The sequence below is a fragment of the Seriola aureovittata genome, chromosome 14 (genome assembly GCF_021018895.1).
Source record: "Seriola aureovittata isolate HTS-2021-v1 ecotype China chromosome 14, ASM2101889v1, whole genome shotgun sequence".
Taxonomy (NCBI): Eukaryota; Metazoa; Chordata; class Actinopteri; order Carangiformes; family Carangidae; genus Seriola; species Seriola aureovittata.
In genome coordinates, this window is record NC_079377.1 from 13,819,636 (window position 1) to 13,842,909 (window position 23,274).

The following is a 23,274-nucleotide window of genomic DNA, read 5'->3' on the forward strand; positions in this document are numbered from 1 at the left end:
ACAGAGTGAGGGGGGTGGAGTCTGGGACGGGACTGAAAGAGAGTGAGAAGACAGAAAAACTGATGGGAAGTGAAAGGAGTCTTGGGGGTGGCAATGCCCACACCGAAAGCAAATTCTCCTCAGCACTAAAGTTAATGATCCAGGGCCACCACTACCCTGTCCTACCCTCAATCTAGATGAGTTAGCATTTCACTGCTGACCTTCATCCACCTAATGCCTGCGGTTACTGCTTATGGGCTAGGCTATTGCACACATGTGCTATATATATATATATATAATAATTAATTAAGCTAACCAGGCCAATTTTCATACATCTTTACATATCAATATTTCATATTGAATATTAATATTGCTTTGGGAACATTAAAAGATGCAAAATGGGGTTAGGTATTCATTATTATTTATGTTTTTTCTATCTCTTATCACTTTACTCATATTGACGCATTTTTCTTAAACACTGTTTATGATGATATACCATATGACTGTCTGAATAAACATAGCAGAAGCTGACGGTGTCTGAACATGACAGGTCCTGTTTGACTTTCCATTATCAGCAGAGCAATGAGCGTAAACTAGACGACTTAACACGTAATTACTCATGCAAAAACAGATACTGTGTTATAAAGTCAATATCAGATAGTGTTCTAGTGATCATAATATAATATTTGATTTATTCCATAATGGGGGCTTTAAGTGGTCTACATACACAGAGAGGTGAAAATAGTGCCCTGACTACACGTTTCAACTCAGACAACTTGAGAGTTCATTAAATATTCATAGATACAATAGCTAGTAAAATTAAACAGCTCAATAACAATATGATAGGCCTGTTTCAAACAGACATATAGCAGCAACTACAGCTAAAATAGAAAGTAGAAAGTATCACCTTAGGTAGCCTTAAACATCCAGTAAGCTGAGGGGTACCAATTTGGATTCTATATGACAAAGTTTGATATAAATGTGCTCCACTTGCCTTCTGTCTATCAGAGTGGATGACAGAAGCAATTGCTGAACTGCACTTCCTTCTTACCTGAGACAGGGCAAAAAGATCGCCGTGGGGATGGAGAAGGGGATGTGCTGCCTCTGCTGCTCTATTATAGCGATAGATTTCTAATTCCATCATGGCAACAGCTAAGTCAGAGCTGTCTCCAAGGGTTTGGGTATGGTGTGACAGCCCAGAACTGCAAATTGACAATTATAGGCAGTGCAAAAAAATGTGGCTGTACACTGCAGCCTGCACTGTAGATATTCCCAAAGCAGAGCAGCTATAAGGCTAGGTCATTGGGGCTATATCTCAGGGATTAAGTTAATCCGCTATATAAAAATATAGCCTTTCAACAGACTACTGGCTCAGTATTACAATAGTAATCTTAAATTCAATAGCCTGCAGCCAGGCCATAGTTACTATGCCTTAAGATGAAGAGAGCTATCCTTCAGGGTAACCAAGGCCCAGCAGTATAGAAGTGTTCATTCTTACAAGCAGATTCTCTGTCCAGTACCTGGTTTCAAATGTTTAAATCCATAAAATTAGGTACTGTAGTGACTTAGTTTGAACAAAAGCTACACAGTCTTAGGGGTCAATGGTACATGATTAAGACCCTCTGTTCTAGACACAGAAACACAGACAGGAGTGTGTGTGTCTCTCAGAGATGAAAGGCTATAACACATCAAACCCTCAGACAAAAGACACACTGTAAAAAGAACACATCTAAGAGGAGATGATTGACTGCACCTGGCAGCACTTATTTGACCTGCCCTACCGAAAAGGGCCAAGAGGTTGAGAAAGACAGACTGAAAAAAAACAAAGCAAAGAGATATACTGTAACAGCTGTTCTGGGTTACTGCATGGAAACTGTCCTGGATGAAGTTAAATAAGCCGCAGTGCCTGTAGGGAGGTGTGGGGCTATTCTTTGAGATACTTTATACTAAAAATATATCTGCTATAACGCTTACAGCCCATAAAATGCTAATTTGGCTCTTAACTGTATAATTTGGATCCCGTCTCCCATCAAAGCCAAAAGGACCCTGAAGTAGGGGAACAGGCTTTTCAAGCCTTTCCAGTTGTTTATACAGAGGACACTGAGATGACTTAAGTTGAAAGATCAACACTGTACCCGTAACAAATTATAGGAAGGAATGCTGTGTTGATGTGTGTGGTACTCCCACTGATCGTTTTGATAACGTACATGTGCACTCCAGCAACTGAGTGGTACACATAAACAGAGCAGGAAATTGTTGATGCAACGGTTTTCATGTCGAAGGAAAATAGAAATCAAGTAAGAAGAACAATTTTTGATGATGTATTTTTAAACAATCCTAACAGCAAATCAATACTGGTGTCCCTGTGTCCTTGTGAGGGTCAAATCTACTCCATTAGTCTCTCAAGAACATCGTCCAAATACAATTGGTCACATATTGAGTTAAGAGTGATCAAAACTGTCGGCCACTGCAGTTTCCCATTTCCAAGAATAGACATATCACAAGGGAATGTACTATAATGGAATTACTCTGCAACATCAGGATAACTACAAAATGAGAGCCAAACACATCGAAGAGAATCCACAGCGATATAACTACATAACACACCCACAGTAAGCTCAGAGAATATTTATTATCTTAATTTGGTGTAAAATTTCCTATCCTTGCTGATTTTCAAATCACAATACGAGTAACTCTCTTTGTTGTTTTGGTCAATAATTTTTAAGGCTGAAATTTACTTATGTGTCTATTTTTACTGGAATTGCAACAAGATTGTTTTCTTTACTAATTAATCCTAAAAAACATAGAGCCTGTATACATGCATAAAATACCATGTTCCTATGGTCCCAGGTACACCTGATTACAACCTCCTGCTGACAATGTGAAGAATAAACAAGTGGAGTCAGTATAAATTAAAAACATGAATATTAAAATCAATTATGGTGATCAGTTTAGCAGAGTAAATCATGTTAAATTATTTTGATGCATCAGACAGGTTTGATAGCATAAACTGGGATTGAGTGCCACAGACACACAATATCTAATGTAATGCCTTGGGTAGGGGTGGGACAAATAGGAAAGTGGACAGCGTGAGGCAGGATGACAGCAACAGAGGATAACGGGGGCCATATCTTTGACCATGCCTGAAGGGTCTCACCTTAGGGCTGCTGGTCCTTCTGTCTGCACACAATTTCAATTACAGATATTGCTGTGGTAAGCAAATGAGTCAACTAGGTCTTGTTGAGGGAGTCACCTCTGAATCTGATTATGGCAAGTTTGTAAGACACTGCAGCAGCATCTTTCACTGTGTGTGTCTCCCTGCCACAGCTTCAAGAGTTGACACAGTTCCAACATAGCAGTCCTTCAAAAAGGCAAGGCAGCAGAAAACTCCCGGATGTCTTTATGCATTATTCCTCTTCATCTCTCATTCACTCTCTCATTTTTGCTGTGCTGCATTAGGGGGTGAGGGAGAAAAGGTCAGGGGTAACGAACAGCACAATGCATAGGGAATCAGAATGCACAGTAGCCTCATTCAGCTGCAACATTCAGAAAAAAAAATTAGCAGCTTTTACAACACACTGAAGTTGCAGCAAGCTGTGACTCTTACATCAGGACAACCTCTTCTCTCTGTCTGCAATGCAGTACTTAGCCTATCACTTCATAATCGGCACTCTCAAAATACTCTTCCATTCCTAGTCTACGTGATGAGACAGTTCCTACTTCGTGCTTATCTGAAAGATAAGGGAAATGGGAGTCAAAATTAAGCAGAAGGGAGAGGATGTATCCTTTTTTTCAGAGCCATCTTGACGGGTGGATGAAGTAATTCAGAGAAACAACAAGGCCAACCTGGAGATAATGTACACAGACTTAAATTACCTACAAGTGCTATAAAAATAAATGACTGAAAACTGTAGCATTCACAGAATTGTGAAAACAGCCAGCCTCTTGTGCAGGAATTTGCTGTATGCAAAATCATCTTTTATCAACTCTTAGCTCATGAGGGAAGCTAACAGCCAAAAGGTAGCAATTCGAAATGTGGCAGACACGCTAATTGGCTTCCTTAAAAAAATGCACACTGAATGATGTCTTTGTGGTGTTTAATCTGTCATATGCAAAATAGTCTGTGGTGAAGCAGGAGAGTGAATGACTGGAGGAGGCAAAGTTCCACGGCAGGAATTTTTTGGGGACTCAGGAACATTAGCCACATTTAGATAAGTGGAACAAGGGTCTAAATTAATTTCTGGACAATAGTTTTGTATCTCCACAAAAGTCTGTAGACAGAGGTATTACTCTACTCAGCAGCAAGCACTGCTTGTCCCGTAACATGTCCCATTTTTTATTGCCCATTCCATGCTTTATTTCCAATAAATTCTTAGAATTATACTGTCTGTGGGATTTTAAAAAAATCATAATGTCATCAAAAAAGGACAGAGACAATATAAAGAGATGACAACATAAAAAATTAAAAGAGTGCATCAGTGCTAAAGTTCTTTCAGCTTTGAGTTGGATTTTATTAACCCCAAGCTGAGTAAATGTAAAATAATAACAAATCTTACCATACACAGTATATCATTAGACATGTTTGACTGTGTCTGATCATTTCTGTAACTTTCCAAAACCAGTAATAAAACATTTCACACCCACTTCACACCATGACTGACCAGTTGTGCGCAGGTGAGAGAGGAGCCAGGATTTGAACTTTTCTTTCAAGCTCTCTTCTTTTATTTGTTACACAACTGTTTCTGTCACTTGTCACGACTGACGGAGTGAAACACTATGGATGTCTACCCGGACAAACTGTCTGAAAATGCACACCATTATCCCACCATTTAAATGATATATTGTCACAATGTCCTCACTGTGTTAAAAAGGATCTTTCTGGAATTACACCACTTTAAGGTGTCATTATGCTTTTCACATGGATTCCTCATAGATCCAAGTGACTCCGTTTTTCAAGGTGGGTAAGTTGATACCTGCTCAGGTGGCTCCGGTGTGCTATCTCGCAGAAACCAGGCTAATGTTATGCTGGTATTGTGGCCATTAGTGCACTGCACAGTCAGACTACAGACTAACAGACTAAGAAAATTATTCAAGAAAATATTATTATTATCAAGAAAATTAATAATTGAGATCATCAAGTGTGGAATAAATCACAAAATAACATAATACAGAAGTCAATCAGTCATATGATGATATTACATAGATAAACAAGTTGCATGCTTGGAAACAAAAGTGTCATTACTATCCTACAGTATTTTTGACATCAGTTTCCAGCTAATACAGTCATCATGACAACTCCTTCTTCTTCAGACAAAAGTCAAAACATTGCCCTTGAATGTTCTCGTCTACCACTGATGTGACTGTCTGCTTACGTAACCACCACATACTCTCCCACAGAGTAAACACAAAGCTTGTGGTGGCCACAGAGAAAGCCTACTCAGGTTTCTATTGACACATGCAGCAAAATCAGACTTCCCAGAGCATCACCTCATTTTCCCACCATCATCACAGTGCCACAAAGTCGAGCAACTGTGAGATTTGTTGTGGTCTAACCAAGACATTGTACAAATGTGTGTGTGGTCAATGCACACAATACTCAATAATGCAGGTCGGGTGCACTAAAGTTTATCTGCTTGAAAATCTACTCAGCAAGCAACTCGTATATGGGAAAGGAATGAGGAAGTGATATGCGATTTGTGTCTGCAACATTTGAAATCCAAAATCATGCAGATACTTATTCTGACTGACGCCAACACGTTTTTCTTCCCTGTTTTTCGGATTCTGTTCTTTTAAGCTGCCAGAACAGTCTACTGACTATAATGTATCTTAACAAAAAGTACACCAACATGAAATATGGGCTAATAAACTAGCAGACGAGCAAAGCTTAAATATGGCATTAATTGTCTGCAGAACAAAGACTGGTTTAAGCAGACAAGAGTAAGTCGGGGTAAATGAGTTATAACATGCTATGGTTCAATTTAGGATGAGCATCCCTTATCAGGATGCTGCCACAGCACAGGCACACAAACAATGTTCTCTTCACAACACACTGTTAAAGAGTCGCTGCAGCTCATTGTGTTCGAGAAACAGTGACCCCCTATTTACCATCCCCGGCTAGCAATTACGACATTACATTCTCACTACCCCCATGAGCCTCTGGCCTGTACAAGTAGGGTCATGGGCTATGGGTGTAATTTATAAGACAATACCTCACATCAGACATGGCCACAAAGAGGCCATTTTGTGTTTATCAGGCAAATAGCAGAAGCTGTATCTCATTCAAACACACACACAGATATATTCACAGGTTAGGGTACAGGGGAAAATAACCATGGTCTCATGTGGCGTGTAAAGAAAATAGATCTTGTATGACAACATGCAAGGGTGATATTAGTGTCCATGAGAACTGAGCTTGGTGCTAACAAATGACTATGTGCCAGTAGCAGACTGAGGTCACGCACCAGACGGGAGTTATCCAAATACAACTCTGCCTCCATTGCTAAGATGATTAATTCACTGATCAAGGTGTTTTAGTGGAAGCACAGGTCTGAGTTGAGAAGAGCAACATTAGTATAGTCTGAGCATACTTACAAAAAGGATTACACTACATTTTTATCCGTTAACATCAATGTGAACAAAGCATAGCTGTGTATGATTTTACATATTTGATCAAGGTCCACAATTAATCAGAGAGACTGAGGCAGTTAAAGAGTTAATACTATAATATTAACATTCTGATAAAGACTGTCCATTCCACTATGAACTAAACATCCTGAAAACTATTGCTGAAATCGCCCTGGTTTTGAAAAGGTTACTTGCTTCAGTGATTAACCGATCAACAGAAAATTAACCAGCAACTATTTTGAGAAGACAGATTAATCATTTGAGTCAGTAACCTAGACAGAATGCCAAACATTCTCTGTTTTCAGGTTCTAAAATGTGAAGATTAGCTACTTTACTCTGTTGTGTATATACATAAAGGGAATACTACAACAATAACTATGTCACAATGGGCTCTTGGAAACTGTCAGGGGTATTTTTCAATATTCTATGACATTTTATAGAATTTATGTTTATTGAAAAAAATAATCCCTAAATTCATCATGAAAATATTTGTACTTGCAGCCCTATTTGCCATGATTGTCAGGTAAATAAAACTCGAGCCATAAGATTTTTAGCTCATGCTCATTACCACTGCAGCCATTAATTCTTTGACCTTTGCTCCTTTACCAGCAAGTGAGCGGGCTCAAAACGGAGAACTAAATAGGCATTATTAAAAAAAATGTCTACTATTTCTCTTTGCTGAGAAGGTTATTTCTCTACAGTGAGCACATGTACCACTGTCCGCTGCCTTCTCTGCACACATCAAAGAAGTGCTGAGAGATAGAGGCTTGCTCTGCAGCAGTGGACCTCTGATGAGGATGATGATGATGGTGATGGTGATGACATGGCAGAAGTCCAGAGCTGATGTTGGCATAGTGCCAGCAAGATTTGGCAGGTGCCTTCTGCTTGTTGTGTGTCCGAACAGAATTGTTGTATTTATACTAACAAAGCGTAGAAATGAATAGTATGAATTTAAAGTTAAGTTAATCATGCCAGGTAAATGTTAACTGACCCAATATTGGAATATAACAAGGCATTTTGACGCAGGGGACTTTGACTGGTTTACATGCGAGACTGCCGTGCAGACGTGGAATAATATGCCAGAATGCAAATAAATGATGTTATTTACAGTATAATCACATGCTCAGATCACACACACAGCTGTCACAGATAATAAACTTCACAACACGAGCCTGTGTTGCCATAGTAATAGCACAAAGTAGCAACCGCATCAACTTGCCACGTCAATTTAAATGTCCAGGTAATTCACAGTGTGGTAACATTTCGGGGTTAGTGCGGCGATATAATGTAGAAAACAGAAATATGAATCCATGGGACAACGTTAAAATTTGAAGCTTTGTAAATAAAACATAAACTCACCGGCATCATTTTAGCTTCGTACCGCATTTAGCTAACCAACACTGCATGAATCCCCTCTGGCAGTTTTCGACGAAAGCGATGGGACTGGCGATCACTTTAATCCCAGAGCCTAAACCCACGACGGGCAAGGCTACTTTCTCCTGCTTGGGGGTCCCGTCCTGAATTAAAAAAAAAAACATAGCATATCGTTATTCCATTAATTTAACCAACATTTCAAAACACAAAATACACAAATGTTGATACGTGTATCCCGCGGACCTGTTGCAACAAATAACAAGGCCTTCACGACAAAAGTTTCCGTTGTAGTTGCGTGTGAGGAGCATCGCTTTAGAACTTTGTAACGTCTCGTCGCGAGCACGCAGCACTGCTATAAAACTCATACTTTAGGGGCAAGCGACGGAAAAACAACTTATAAATATGTTCCGGTATTATTTGATATTTTCTAGCTTTTACTTACCCGAGAAAGAGATGGAACTCAGCCCGAAACCCCGATGACTGACAGTGTTGCTCGGTGGCTCGCAGCCTATCCCAGAGTGACGTATCGAGAGGAAACTCATTCCACTTTGGAATTCAAGCTCCGCCTCGTTCTAGAACGGAAAACACCCCCACCGGCCAGACCTGTCCGGTGTAAACATGCAACAATACCATCACACTTTGCACTCACTTGTTGCACGTAAAAGCTGTTTTCTTTAAACATTTGGTTCAGGTCAACATTACGCACGTGGATAATAATAGTCCTGGCGACGCATTAAACTTACATTAAAGGTAGGAATGAACCTGAGTTGAATCGGGCCATTGTAAGAGGTCTCACTGTAATCATTTTTGAAAAGCTGAAGTTGGAGTCGGTAGAGGCCAAGCAGTTCACAAACAATAACCAGTGGTGGAGAAATATTAAGATACTTTACTTAAGCAAATGTACTAATGTTAAACAAATTCCATTGCACGTAAAAGTCATACATTCCAAAAGTATAATCAGGAGAGTGAATTTAAAATATTAAAAGTAAAAGTACTCAAATCAAAATATGGCCCCTGTGACTATATTATATTAGAACCACAGATTAGCATTACAGCATTTTACTGATGTAGTTGCAGAAAGTTGCAGTCAATTTGCTAATTTAACAAGCTAATTTTGGCCGACATGATGGCAACAATGATAAGTTTTGCATTATAGAGTAATCTCCTGGTTATTTTCATGATTTATCAGTTGGAACTATCAAATGTATGGCATCTTTGTGTAAACAATTATCCAAATAGTTGCCAATTAATTTTCTGTTTGATTAAATGTTTAAGCTCTAGTTGTATATACTATCACATAGTTTAATTTATAACATAGCATCATATTTCATAAACTCTTCATATATTTTGTATGCAAAAGTATTAATTTGTAAAGTAATTAGTAATTTAATCTGTGAAATAATTGTTAATCAAGTTCCAAAAAATGAAATAATAAGTGAATGAAATAATTTGATAAGATGAAAGGTGAGAGGATGTTGACTAGTGACAACTCAATTGTCATGAAAAGGAAGAATAAAATTATGGAATAAAAACAAACTTTTGAAAAAAAAAATCCACAGAATGTTATTTCCACAAAGAAATGATAAAATAATATTTTATTATAAATTAGTTTTTGTCATTTATCAAATCATTGCAGAATGTATTGAATCGTTATTTATTCATATGAAATAAGACGAACATTTTTATCAGACTTAAGGCACACCATTTTTTTTTTTAACTCAGGAGTGATTCTTCTGTCAGGACATAGACGATCTTTCAAAAAAATGGCGCTTCAACTACTACTCCCAGAATTCAATTTCAACGGCGAGCGAAAGGATCAAACACGCAGGCAGCACATTTCTTGCACGTTGGTACCTCCCTGAGCGTACGCAGCTTGCTGCTGTGCAGGTGTTTTGCATAAGGGAGCTCCTTGCTTTCGTCTTAACAGTGTGCCAGACGCTACCTGAAGTCATGGCTGACCAGGTGGCTGCCATGTGTGATCAGCTTATCAAAGCTGTGAATGTGATGATGGATGCGGAGACAAGCCAAATTTACCGACTGGAGGCCCTAAAGGTAGCATCGTTATGGGTTGCTAGCTAACTGCTATCTAGCCGAGCTTGTCATTTATGTAGAGCTGTTGTAAAAGTAGAATCAAGTCCCTTCGAGGCTGAATAAAAGGGTAGTTTTCATCCGCAGGGTTAGCAGTAACAGCACCGCTCATACGGTTCATTTACGTTCGATAACGTAAGCTAAACACGCAGGGATGATGGCCAGATGCTTTGCGAGCTAGCCGGTATTCCATTAACACCTCACCACCACCTCACTGTCGACTCACCTTCATTCATTCATTCATAGAAATGGTAACATTGGATTGATTACTGATTTCCCTGCGAAGGCTAACAATGCTAACTAACATTATGTTTCCCATTGCACCTGGCTTGGCTAGCTGGAAGGTTAGCTTTATGCTATTTAACTATTTATTGTAATGTTGCTGAGACAGCTGTTGGCTGTAGCCTCTAGACAATATTAAATTGATTTAAGTATCATCTGTTTTAAAAACTTTGAGATGTCTGTAATGTAACAGGCTTTATTTTTCACCACAGTTTTGTGAAGAGTTTAAAGAGACAAATTCCTTCTGTGTCCCATGTGGCTTACAATTGGCCGATAAAGCCCAACCAGCTGTAGTGAGACACTTTGGTTTGCAAATCCTGGAGCACGTCATCAAGTGAGTGAAATCTAAAAAGCATCAATCAATTATAACAAAGAATAACATGCTAAAAGCTAGATATTTGAAAGAAAGCGTAATTTTCTCGCAGGTTCCGATGGAACAACATGCAACAACAAGAGAAGGTCCAGTTGAAGGAGTGTGCCATGCAGCTATTATCAAATGTAAGTGTGATGGTAACATGCTGTTAACAATACAACCATCTGTTTTATGGTTAAAATGTAACTGAAACACTTGTCTGATACTTGCTTTGGGTCTCATCAGGGTACTCATTCTATCCTGGAGGAGGAGAGCCATATCAAAGATGCCCTCTCACGAATCACAGTGGAAATGATAAAGAGAGAATGGCCTCAGCATTGGCCAGATATGCTGAAAGAGATGGAGGCTCTCACTAGCCAAGGGGTGAGTAACTTGCACAGTGCAGCTTTCATGCAATTTGAGTACAGTTATGTAATAACACATGGAAATAAGTACCGGGCGTCATCATGTCAACTTGGCCACTGGTCAATATCTACATCTTTCAACAACTATTACTACTTTATTATTTTATCCATGCAAACTAAGTTCTTGGCCTTTCCGAGCAAACTTTCCAAAAAAAATTCTGATATTTGTGGTTATGGACTTTTTTAAAGTGAAAACTAAGTGAATACTGAAAATTAAAATTCACCTGTGCCTTTCACAGGAGGCACAGACAGAGGTGGTGATGTTGATCCTTTTGAGGCTGGCAGAGGATGTGATCACCTTCCAGACGCTGCCCACTCAGCGACGCAGAGACATCCAGCAGACACTCACCCAAAACATGGAAAGCATCTTCAGTTTCATGATGGCAATTTTGCAGCTCAATGTCGAGGACTACCGTAAACTGGTCAGTGGGGTCTCATCTTTTATTTTGTAGAAATAAATAGTATTAAGAGAAATTATTCAGCATTATAATGATTCTTGTCTATTGATATGTTATTACATTTTTATTTATGTTGCTAAAAGAAAAACTTTAACAGTGAATTTTTTTTTTTTTTTTTATTCAGAAAGGAATGCCCGGACATGAACTGCAGGTGAGAAAACACCACGGCATCTTTGCTCTAAAAGGAACCTCTTACGAACTTGATTATTTTGATCACCTTGGTGTCACGCTCCTCACTCATCCCTTCGTTTTCCCCTTTTCGACCACTAATTTTTTTCCACGCTCAGGCCAGAGCTCACTGTCGAGTCGCTGTGGCTACGCTGAATACACTTGCAGGCTACATTGACTGGGTGTCTCTGGTGCACATCACCTCCGGAAACTGCCATCTACTGGAAATATTATGTCTGCTGCTGAGTGAGCCAGAGCTGCAGCTGGAGGCGGCAGAGTGCCTGCTCATCGCTATCAGCCGGAAGGTGAGACACAGGGAAAACACGCGTTGAGAGGCCGTGGTTAAGTCATAATGCTCGCCCAATAGGTGTAAAGACCATTTTTTTCATCTTGGCTTGTCACATTGTAACTACTGCATGCAATCTTAAAAACATCATACCAGATTTTAATGGAATTTGTTGGAAAGTTGGTCTATGGATCATTGAAGGAAGTGGTGCAGATCCAGAGCAATAGCGCTTCCATGTGGCCATTCAAAGCACTTATTAACACTATTAACGCTATTATTTTATAATTTTATAACATCTTTTTCTCTGAATTCCTAAACAGACTCAATTTTGCAATTTTTCTGTTCACAACAACTCCTACAAATTGTATCAAGCCTCCAAAAATCCTATCCACCATGAGCCAATGAGCATGACTGTCGGTTGTTGTGTTTCGTTGATACTGATCCAAATGCAGACAAACATTTAATGACATATAGAGAATAGTGCAGCACTGAAGGTTTGTGCTTTCTAGTTAGAATATAAAACTTTCCATTATTGATTATGGAACCATAGAAATGGTGAGGCATGCTACAGTACAGTTTATGAAAATGTAGGTAGTAGTTGGATATTTGTCATTTATTCGATCATAATAAGCTCTGTATAACCAAACAGGGCAAGCTGGAGGATAGGAAGCCATTCATGCTGCTGTTCGATGATGTTGCCATCCACTACATCCTTTCTGCAGCACAGTGAGTACAGCCGCTTCCCCGCATCATTCCTCTTTAACTCACCTTTTCCTGCTCTCACTGAATGGTTTGTGTCTGTCTGGTTACAGGTCAGCAGATGGGCTGGCGATATCTAAGAAATCCTCTGAATCACAGTAAGTCATGTGAATCCTCTGTCTAATTGTGGAACACAATAAACCGATGTAAAACAGTTATTAAACAGTGTGTTCACTACATCAGGCTGTGTCGCTTATAGTCCTGTGTATATATATGTGCAGAGCGGTGGAGGTGGTGGAGCGGCGCTACATCTTCCTCAAGAGGCTGTGTCAGGTCCTGTGTGCTCTGGGAGGACAGCTCTGCTCATTAGTGGTGAGTTTATCCCAATTTGACCACAGATTGAATTCCTAAATTCTTATCTTTTATCTGGGCTTGGTCCACACACACACGTTATGTAAAATAACAGGAGCAAGTTTTTACTTTCTGTTTACAATTGATCATTGAGAAATATCATGTTCTCTCCACAGGGTTCAGAGGTTGAGGTTGAAGTACCTGCAAATCTCAGCAAGTACACGGAAGCCCTTTTAGCATTCACTACACATTCCAGTCAGGTGAGATGACAAATCTTCGTGTTAAAGACTGCATTTGAGTGAACTGAGTATGAATCCCTCATCTGTGTTTGAACATCTCTTCTTGTGGATCCCCCTTTCTTTAGTTTTTGAAGTCGTCCACTCTGGCTACATGGGGAGCTTTGTTCAGACATGAGACTCTGTCGAAGGATGCGGTCGTTGTGGAGATGGCCGTCAAATACCTCAGAGCGTCTATGACCAACCTAGTCAAGGTGAGACAGTGATGTCAGTTGCCGGTGTACACAGATAGCCAGACAGGGTGATACTAAAGGTCTTGTCTTGCTTCTGTCTCTCTCTGTCTCTCTCTCTCTCTCTCTCTCTCTCTCTCTCACCAGACTGGGTTTCCATCTAGAGACGATAACCCAAGTTGTGAGTACTCCCGTGTGGACTTCGACAGCGACGAGGACTTCAACTCATTCTTTAATTGTAAGTGTTATGGATTCAGATTTACTGCGCTTATGATGAATACTTTTAGTATTCTATCCACGTGATGTTTTTCATGGTGCGTTATCATGTTTCACAGCTTTTCGAGCGCAGCAGGGAGAGGTGCTGAGGAGTGCATGTCGCATTGTTCCTCTGGAGGCCTTTCAGATAGCAGCAGAATGGTTACAGTATCAAATTGCCAGCCCTATTGACATGGGGGATACCACATGTAAGTGCCTCATCACAGAGGGGGATTGATAACTCTGAACCTGTGTGTTTTTGCTTCTTTGCTGGGCTGGATGTTTTTCTTGTTTTGTTTTGTTTAGTTTTTTTTATCAGATCACTCAATTTCAGAGCAAGCTGAGCGAGGGGAAAAAATCCAGTTTAGATAGTCATGAAACAGCGAATAAACTTCTCTCCAACTCCTCACCAGCTAAAACTGCAGAGGGCCTGTGCTCCCTCCTGTCTCCATCTGTGGTCCAATGGGATGCGATGACCATCTTCATGGAGTGCATGGTCGCACAGATCTTCAAAAGTCTGGAAGAGGAGGTAACACAAGCTATGTTTTAGGCAGACAGTAAAACTCTGTAAGAAAATAGTGCTGATTGTAGTGATGCGAGTTCTTTGCGTCCTCTTTCTGCATCTTTCTGTGCAGAAGTTGCCCATCGATCAGAGCATGGAGCTGCTGCAGGCCGTGCTGAACTACGACACCAAAGACCCGCTCATCTTGTCCTGTGTGCTCACCAACGTCTCTGCCCTCTTCCCGTTTGTCATACACAGACCACACTTCCTGACACAGGTCCTATACAAGGTCAGATGAGTCCTCATTGGTTGCTACATATTGTATGTGTGTCTACCGTATACCTACCGGCTTTCTTGATTGTTTTTTGATTGTATTTGTGGATATTAAAGTTTGGATTTGCTCTTCTCTTGTTTTGTCTCTGCAGCTCTTTAAAGCCATCACATTTGAGATCGGTCAGGACAATAAGGTGAGTTGCTGTCACAGAGCTAAATATCATCACTCTTCTTCAGTCTTCATGTCCAAGACCAAAAAAATATATCCTCCAACTACCATTTTCAGGCACCTCGGACCCGGGCCGTAAAGAATGTGAGGAGGCACGCCTGTTCTTCTATCATCAAAATTTGCCGGGATTACCCACAGTTCATCTTGGTAAATGTCCTAACGTCCTATTTAAAGTAAAATAGCATGACATAGATTTTGCACAAAATATGACTGAAGCACACAGTGCTGATGAATAGACATGAGTAATTATTTGAGACCACTGTATAATACTTTTTTTTTTTTTTTTTCATTTCCTCTCCAGCCTTGTTTCGACATGTTTTACAATCACGTGAAGAAGCTGTTCTCCAGCGACGCCACATTGACTCACATGGAGAAATGTTCACTGATGGAAGCGTTGGTGCTGATCAGTAACCAGTTCAAGGACTTTGCAAAGCAGAAGGCTTTTCTAGACGAACTCATGGCGTCAGTGGTGACAGAATGGACCTCAGATGAGATGAGGCAGTGCGTTTGATTTCTTTCTATTTCCCTCAAACTATACATGACGTATTTAAATATCATGACAGAGAATTTTATTGTTATCGTGTCTTTGTGTTTCAGTGTGCTGTGGGACCCTGCCATCTTCCTGTCCTTCATTGGAGCGGATCAGGTGGTCACCGAGCAAAATGCAGATTCAGACACAACAGGCCTTAATAGGGGACGGGTAAGTGTATAGTTGTAAACTGAGTTAGTATGTGAGCTCTAAGGGTTTGTGTTTTGTCCTGACTGTGAATTTCTGTCACTAGGCTTTTTCAGATGTTGTAGACATTTTTTTTCTGCTCTGCATTGCAAAGGGTTGCGTGTGCAACCTGCAAAATAAATTGCACTAAAGTTCAGAGCACTGCAGTTGAAAATAAATAAAACACAAGTTAACCACAGGGTGCTGAGAATTTGAAATGCTTTTAACACTGCTGGACACAGAGGGGTTTTCAACTTTTGAAAATGCCAGAGACATCTAAAGTTTCCAAACCATTAGGTGAACACATTAGGTCCAGTGTCTCTTTTCAGGAGCTACTGTCAGGTCCGTGTGACCAATCAGATCAAATAAACAGTCAAAAACAATTCATGTCAGTAACTTGCCAGATAGAATATGTCAGTCATCATTTTTTTGTGTCAACCTCAAAACCTCACATTTTAAATTCTGAGCCACTTTTTTGGCTTGGCCTGGAGTTTATATTTTATTAATAAGAGTAAGAGTTTACAGCAATGCTAGCAGCTCCCTGAGACTATATTTAGGCACAGGTGATTGTTACCATATCATCCAAGTTTTTGTGTGTTAGCATGCTAGCATTTGCTAGTTGGCACTAAGCACAAACTGCTGACTGATGGGAATGTCTGTCGTTCTGCAAGTATCTGCCGATAAATTATTTAACAGTTTATCCCTCTTTTTTGTGACCTTTCTCTAGTTGAGTTTTTGTTTGTATGCCATGTTGGGGGTGGTGAAACGGGCACGTTGGCCTGCAGACCTGGAGGAAGCCAAGGCCGGTGGCTTTGTGGCGGGTTACACCCCTGCTGGAGCCCCCATCTACAGAAACCCCTGCACAGCCCAGTTTCTGATCTTGCTGCCCAACCTGTTGGCTCTTATCAGGTACACCAGTGGATTGATACTCTTTTACCATAATATCCCCATATCAGGGAATGTTCACATGATATGGGTATGGTATAGTGTAGTGTGTGAACAAACTTTTTTTTTTTTTTTGGTTACATTACATGTTATAGACGGAGTCTGATCTTGATTGTTTAGGTGGGACATGTACATGGGTTATTGGTGTAAAATGGCTATCAGTAGGTTTAACGGTGTCTCAATAATAATTCTAATTTATTATATTCTTTTATTTACTCCTCACCGCAGGACGCACAACAGTCTGTTTATGCCAGAGAACATGGCGCATCTGAGTGAGACCTTTTCTAGGGCCCATGAGGTGATGGATGCAGAGAAAAATGTGGTTCTTGGTAAGAGGAGGCTTTTGTACATGCTTCCCCCCACATTACGCCATCATCTGGAAAAAACAAGGGTTAAACCTTCTCTATATGTGTGTTCTCTAGGTCTCTCTCAGCATCTTTTGGACATTTATGACTCTCCAGTGTACAGAACCAACCTGGAGCGCATGCAGGGATTTTTCACCACATTGTATGATAACTGGTAAGAATAGTGTTGTTGTAGTTTTGCCCCAAACTTTTTTTTTTAAAGTATTGTTTATACCACACATGCTGTTGAGATGCGATTCTACCTCCTATTCTCTCCTCTCCTCTCTTTACCTCTGTAGCTTCCATGTCCTGGGGAATGCAGGTCTGTCCCTCCAGCAGGAATTCTACACCATTGAGAGGTTGGCTCAAGAAATCGCTGGCTCTGCCTTCGTCTCCCTCGACCATGTGCCTGACCACAGACTTCGCCCTATGATTCATATCCTTATTTGCTTTTGCTTCATTTCATTTACCTTTTTTTTTTCTTTTTTCTTTTTTTTTTTTTTTTTAATATAACAATGCTTCAGTCAGTAGTTTAGTGAGATACAGTACATATGTGTACAAGATCTTTTCATATGATTCATTTGGGATGGATCCTACTCTACATAAACGAAGCTTAGTTATTGCTTTATGTTAACATTGAATTTCCTTAACAAGTGTACGGGTGTTTTTGAGGCAGCTGGTGCAATCATGTCCTCAGGAGTACCACGACAGTCTGCTCTGCCCCCTGCTGGGCCCTCTGTTCGCTTACATGCAGCAGGTCAGGATGTCCACACTTCTCATTCTGTAAAACTTCATCCTTAATCTCACCATTAGATACACTTAATTCAGTCAGTCACAGTTGGTTTTTGTTGCCAAATCTCATGACCTCGCTTCTGCTTCATACTACAGAGACTCAACGTCAAGTGGCAGGTCATCAACCAGAGGACCTCAATAAAGTAAGTTATGGGATAGTGTATCCGTCTCTATTGTAACTTTAAAGCCTCTATTGAATATAGTTTAATTCTCTGAGGGTTCACCGTGTCAAAGCTCTAATTGGATATGTGGACTTACTGACAACCTGTTTATTGTGTGTTTTAGTGGCGAGGATGAGGAGGAGGTGGTGGGTCAGGAGAGCCAGGTGACGCAGGAGATGTTGGAGGAGCAGCTGGTGCGCCTGGTCACTAGGGAGGTGCTGGATCTTCTCTGTAAGTCTCAGCATCTCTAGTAACTTCTCCCATTTCAGTTTCCATACATGTGTGGCCAACATTTGTTGTCTTACAAAGAACCTGCAATATTTATTTCAAATGTGAATTATCCATAGTACAATAATGTTAAAGTTGTTTTCTGATAGCAATATAATGTCCCTGTCTACACCGACTGTAAATCGAGGTGTGAAGCAACGCTTAGGGCTTATTCCTTAATACTGCTAATGCACTTTAGTCATGTGGTAAGGTTGTGTCTCTGCCAGCTACACAAGCTAAAAATGGTTTCAGCCCACATTAGTGCGAAGTGCAAATACCAGCTATAATTCCTAGATAAAGCTACAACTTCACATTATTGTTGTAGATGAGACCGTCTTCCTTCCAGTTTGATGGGTCTTGGTGACTGACAATCTAATGCGTTAGTTTATCCTAAGAGACAGTTGGGGGAGTCCAAATTCAACAACTTACTGAATGTTGAAAAATGTTTTTTTTTTTTTTTAAGTACCTTTAATTGGATTGGACTTTATTGTGAGATTTCTCTGAAATGAATCTTGCATCACAAGGCGAGATCGGTTTCATGTACACGGAGAAACGAGAGTGTGGTTTTTATGACGTGTATTAAGAAGGTACTAAAAAATATGAGTAGTGTGATTTTCAGGATATAGCATACAACTGCCTGATCAGCTTTTCCCGGGTCGAGTTTTTATGGGGCCATAATACTTCTTCTCCTCTAGCTGTGAGCTGTATTTCCAGAAAAGTGCCTGAACATGCAGCAAATAAAGAGGAAGTAGAAGGTAAGAGCCAAATGAGAAAATTTGAATCAGTAGGTGGATTATGTTTGTTTTTTCTTCTGAGAAGCCTCTCATTGTTTTGCCTGAAATGTTCTTGCATAGAGGAAGACATGATGATGGAATCAGTGCAGACAGCGTCTCCGGCTCAGCCCACAGAGGAGCTGACTGAGCTGGGAAAATGCCTGATGAAACACGAGGTCAGTCTGAGATACATCGCAGAACATTTGGTAGAGTCACACATTAAATGTTGAAAAATAAACTTCTGTTTTTTCTTTGCCCAGAACATCTACATGTCCCTGTTGACCCTCTCCTTCACCTCACTGTCATGGAAGGACACCACCAACTGTCACCGAACTGCTTCCATGGTCTGTTGGACCCTTCTGCGGCAGGTAGTACACTCAATACTTAATACATAATCATTTTAAATCCTTTGCAAGAATAAGGCTTGCTATATTCTATATTTTTATTACTGTCCACAAATCCCCTGAAAAGACCTAAGCCAACAGTGCGTTAGTTCGTATGCATATGTTCATCATAATGAAGGAGCATCCATCATCCTTTTTAACAGTGTTTTTTTTATTATTATTATTATTATTATTATTAGTTTTATTATGAGTTTTATTGTCATTGGTGGTGATTATAATGGGGTTTGTTGAGAATATAAAAGTGGATGCATTTGTGATATTTGTGACCCACCCCATCAAATCAAACTTGATCTTCTCATGTATTTCCATGTAAACCTTTGCCACTCAAACCTTTCTTACCACTAATGCATTTGCATCCCTCTTTAAAGCACTGTTTTGCCTTTTCCATGTCAAGCTGTTCTAACTAATTGAATATCTAAATTGATACTCGGTCACCACCTGTGACCTGGAAGGTTGCTGTAAAAGTATCTTAAATTTCTGCATGTTTCTAAAGTTTTCCTCCAACATTCACTCTGTGTCTCTCCAGGTCGTAGGGGGTAATCTTCTTCCTGAGGCGGTCACGTGGTTCTATACCAGTGTTCTTAGGGGCCTTCAGATTCATGGGCAGCACGAAGTCTGCAACTCTACCCTCTCTCAGCTGGCCATGCTCATCTATGAAAACCTGGTGAGGCAAATGGAAATCATTTCTTCCAATGGATGCTCTTTATTTCTACCTTTTTGTTTCATTTATTTTTCCCTTTGAGAGTTACACTCTTCTCTTTGTCTCTTTTACTGCAAGTCCTAGTACTGCAAATAGCAATCAGCCAGACAATAAATCAATCAATCATAAACTAATATATTCCCATTCTTTTCTTGATTATTGTTCTGTCTGTCAGATTTTTGTTTTTTTTGTTTTAGGGATATAATATGTGCTCAAATTTGAGTTAATTCCTGAGAACTCATCTCTCTTTTAATCTCCTTGATTGTGTGTGCATCTGTCTGTCCCATCTGTCTTAGCGGCCTCGCTACATGGAGCTGAGAACAGTAATGACCCAGATCCCAAACATCAGTGCGGAGGCTCTGGACCAGTATGACCACAGGCTCATGGACCCCAATGCCCAGAAAGTTGGAGACAAAAAGAGAAAAGACCAGTTCAAGAAGCTCATTGCGGGAACTGTTGGGGTAATGTCACATTTAGCCACTGGAGGGCAATGTTTCTCTATTATATCACAATGCAGACAGACATCAGAAGTGACCAGAGACACTGGCCTTAATAGTCCACGTCAATACTCAGCACTGTGATTCGGGCTGTGTGGTAAATCTTCTGTGGTCGGCAGTGAAAGGAAAAAAAAAAAAAAAAGGGAAAGTGCAGCAGCTCAACAGGGCTGTGCAGTCTAATGAAATTCTTTCTGGTAGATCTGGGATAGCTCTGTTTAACTTCCCCTTTCTTTGTCCCCTGCCAACAGAAAGCTCTGTGCCAGCAGTTCAGGAAGGAGGTTCATATCCGGAATCTTCCATCGCTCTTTAAAAAGCCGAAGCCAGACAAGGATGTACAGAATAGTGAAGCATTGGGCCTGGCAGCTCTCTTCTCCCCAGAGAAAAACACTCTGTAGGAACATGCAGCGCTTCTAACGGACTCCGTACTGACTGAAGACAGGAGTTATGTGTACAAACCGGGGTTTCCCTCACCATCCTCCAGCTGGGGCAGTGTGGTGCTACCCAACATATCTGTCAACACTTTTTCCAATTAGTCATCTTTTATTTTTACCCATATTGTGCTGCAACACCACTCACACTGATATAGTAATATCTTCCCACAGGCGAGATTCACACAGAAGGTCCCTTTTTTAAATCCCATTTCACACTTCTGCTCCATTTCTTGTGCATACCTTTAAGGAGGTTGTAGGAAATATTTCAGATCAAAGAATGTTTTGTCTGTGTCAGATTTTGTGAAGGGGACGATCTAAATATAATCATTAATATTTGCTCTACAGCAGAAGCTCTGCTGAGCCATAAACAAACCTTGAAATAGGTAAATTCTGTGTTTTGTCATTTACTTTGGGCCTTTTTAAGGGGCAATATTTGCTAATGGCCCAGCATCATGTTCACTGAGCATGCCATAGACATAAAACTAGGGAATGAAACTGAGAGCCCAGCTGTGGTTCGATATTCACCCTAGAAATTGGCATCGAAAGATATCCACACAAGCACAGCCAGTATACTCAGTAGCTGCAGGAGTGGCCTGTTAGGAAGGACTGTGTGTGTGTGTGTGTGTGTGTGTGTGTGTGTGTGTGTGTGTGTGTGTGTGTGTGTGTGTGTGTGTGTGTGTGTGTGTGTGTGTGTGTGTGTGTGTTCTGGCTCGTATGGTTTATGCGAGGTGGAGACCTTTTGTACTTTAAAAAAAAAAAAATCTTAATTTCAGAGGATAGTGTTGGCAGATATGTTGTGTGAGCATGCTGCTGCTGCTGCTGTCAAGTCCTGGGTCGAAAAGAAAGGAAGACTTCTGGTACACATTTCTCTATTTACCGTAATTTCCTTTTGACTGGACGAGCTTGAATGCAGTTTCTGATTCTGAAGCATGTGCTAATGGTACCTCAGGTGCAACGCTCCCTATGATGGAGTGAAGATACTTTATTGAAACCAACCCTAAGAGAAAAAAAGCAGCTCGATTGTGTTTTCATGAATGGTTACCGTAGATTTAAGTGTGAACAACAGTTTTCTATTATGCAGATATTACTAAGTCATTGGGTAATGCAATGATGGTTTGCAGTTTTGCCAGATCTTCATATCAGCACAATTTACACGACAGTTAGGAATTATGTATTTAATGCAGATCACATATACTACAAATAATGCAGCCACATTTTGTGCCAAAACACTCACAGTAGACTTGACAAACGTGACCAGACAATTGTGTCTGAGAAGCAAAACCCAACAATGTAACTTTTGATTTAAAAAAAAAAAAAAAAAAAATGTTTAAAGGTGGACTCAACAACTAATGTGTAGCGTAATCCAAGTGTTTCTATTGTTTCCTAGCTATTCAGTTGGTGATGATATTCTGTTTGTCATGTGGTCTTTTTGTGTTTGTACTGGTATTGCCAAGATGAACCAGCACTACATTCCTTCATTGTTCAAGGGATTGTTTTTGAGAATAATTTGTTGGATGTATTTTGCTCTTATGGAGCTATCATTGTGGAGAAAGATTTGTTTTTTAAAACTATGTGTTGTGTATATTCAGACCAAGATAAATGTGAGTTATTTTGGCTTGGAGTGAGCCCCCTTTAAATGCACATAGATGGGTCTGCATTTCAGATGCTGGTTTGCTGAGAACAGGTTCACTATATACTCACCAGGGAATAGAAATATACATGAAATTAAATTTTTCCAGTGAACTGTTTTCCCTGTCTTTGTGATGATTGTTCACATGTGGCCATTTTTAATAATGCGTGTTCAACACTAAAATGTTCTGTACAAAGAAGAAAATAGGCTTTTTAAAAGTGTAGCGTGGTTTATATTTTGTTGTTTTTAAATAAAATTATAATTTGTCTAGAATTCATCTTTTGCTTTTCCACGTAGTATATAGATAAAAGTAGTTTAAATTTTATAAAAACATTATTCGATTGCTATATGTGGACATATTTGGGTCTTATTAACTATCATTTTTTATTTTGCATATGCATCATATGAAGAATTTTGCAAAATTACCAATATGGTGATATAGTTGTAAATATAAAACAACTGTAATATGTAAAATAATCTATATTTATTAGTATTATATCTGGTTCTTACTGTCCTTGAATCTTTACACTTATGTTTACACTAAAGTCTAAATAAAAATGTGTGTAAGGATACTGACAGATCTGCAGACATTTTTAGTGTTTCAAAATTGCAGTATTGCAGTATTTAAAAACAAATTGTGCAATGAACATATTTCCATCCTTAACACTAACACCAATGTATGTTATATAATATTGTTTGGACTATTTGTTTGTTTTCATTATTGTTACCCATCTGCATGGTGGCATTTTTTTCCCCTATGAGGTCATACTACCGCCAATAAAGATTTATAATAAATTGGATATC

The 23,274-nt window shown here is 39.8% G+C and overlaps 2 protein-coding genes across 6 annotated transcripts in view; one reads left to right on the forward strand and one right to left on the reverse strand.

Annotated features, from left to right (window-relative positions):
- tp53bp2a (tumor protein p53 binding protein, 2a) overlaps positions 1-8,552 on the reverse strand; it is a 29,147-nt gene extending 20,595 nt beyond the window's left edge. For all 5 annotated transcript variants that reach the window (XM_056394737.1, XM_056394736.1, XM_056394735.1 and 2 more), the window contains exons 1-2: positions 8,420-8,552; positions 7,963-8,120 (exon numbers count right to left, since the gene is read on the reverse strand). In XM_056394737.1, the coding sequence (XP_056250712.1) occupies positions 7,963-7,989 (27 nt within the window). In that variant the 5' untranslated portion in view covers positions 7,990-8,120; positions 8,420-8,552. The remainder of the gene's footprint in view (positions 1-7,962; positions 8,121-8,419) is intronic.
- A 1,254-nt stretch (positions 8,553-9,806) lies between these two features.
- On the forward strand, positions 9,807-22,734 carry LOC130181783 (exportin-5). The gene is made up of 33 exons (XM_056396197.1): positions 9,807-10,029; positions 10,560-10,681; positions 10,773-10,845; positions 10,946-11,083; positions 11,364-11,546; positions 11,707-11,733; positions 11,870-12,055; positions 12,686-12,762; positions 12,849-12,893; positions 13,017-13,107; positions 13,263-13,346; positions 13,451-13,576; positions 13,700-13,790; positions 13,888-14,016; positions 14,221-14,336; positions 14,443-14,598; positions 14,735-14,776; positions 14,869-14,958; positions 15,113-15,312; positions 15,409-15,511; positions 16,254-16,435; positions 16,700-16,800; positions 16,894-16,990; positions 17,115-17,250; positions 17,474-17,572; positions 17,704-17,750; positions 17,893-17,999; positions 18,731-18,790; positions 18,890-18,984; positions 19,069-19,176; positions 19,739-19,876; positions 20,209-20,373; positions 20,658-22,734. The coding sequence occupies exons 1-33, from the start codon at positions 9,928-9,930 to the stop codon at positions 20,802-20,804; spliced, it is 3,663 nt and encodes a 1,220-aa protein (XP_056252172.1). The 5' UTR covers positions 9,807-9,927; the 3' UTR covers positions 20,805-22,734.
- Positions 22,735-23,274: the final 540 nt, after the last annotated feature.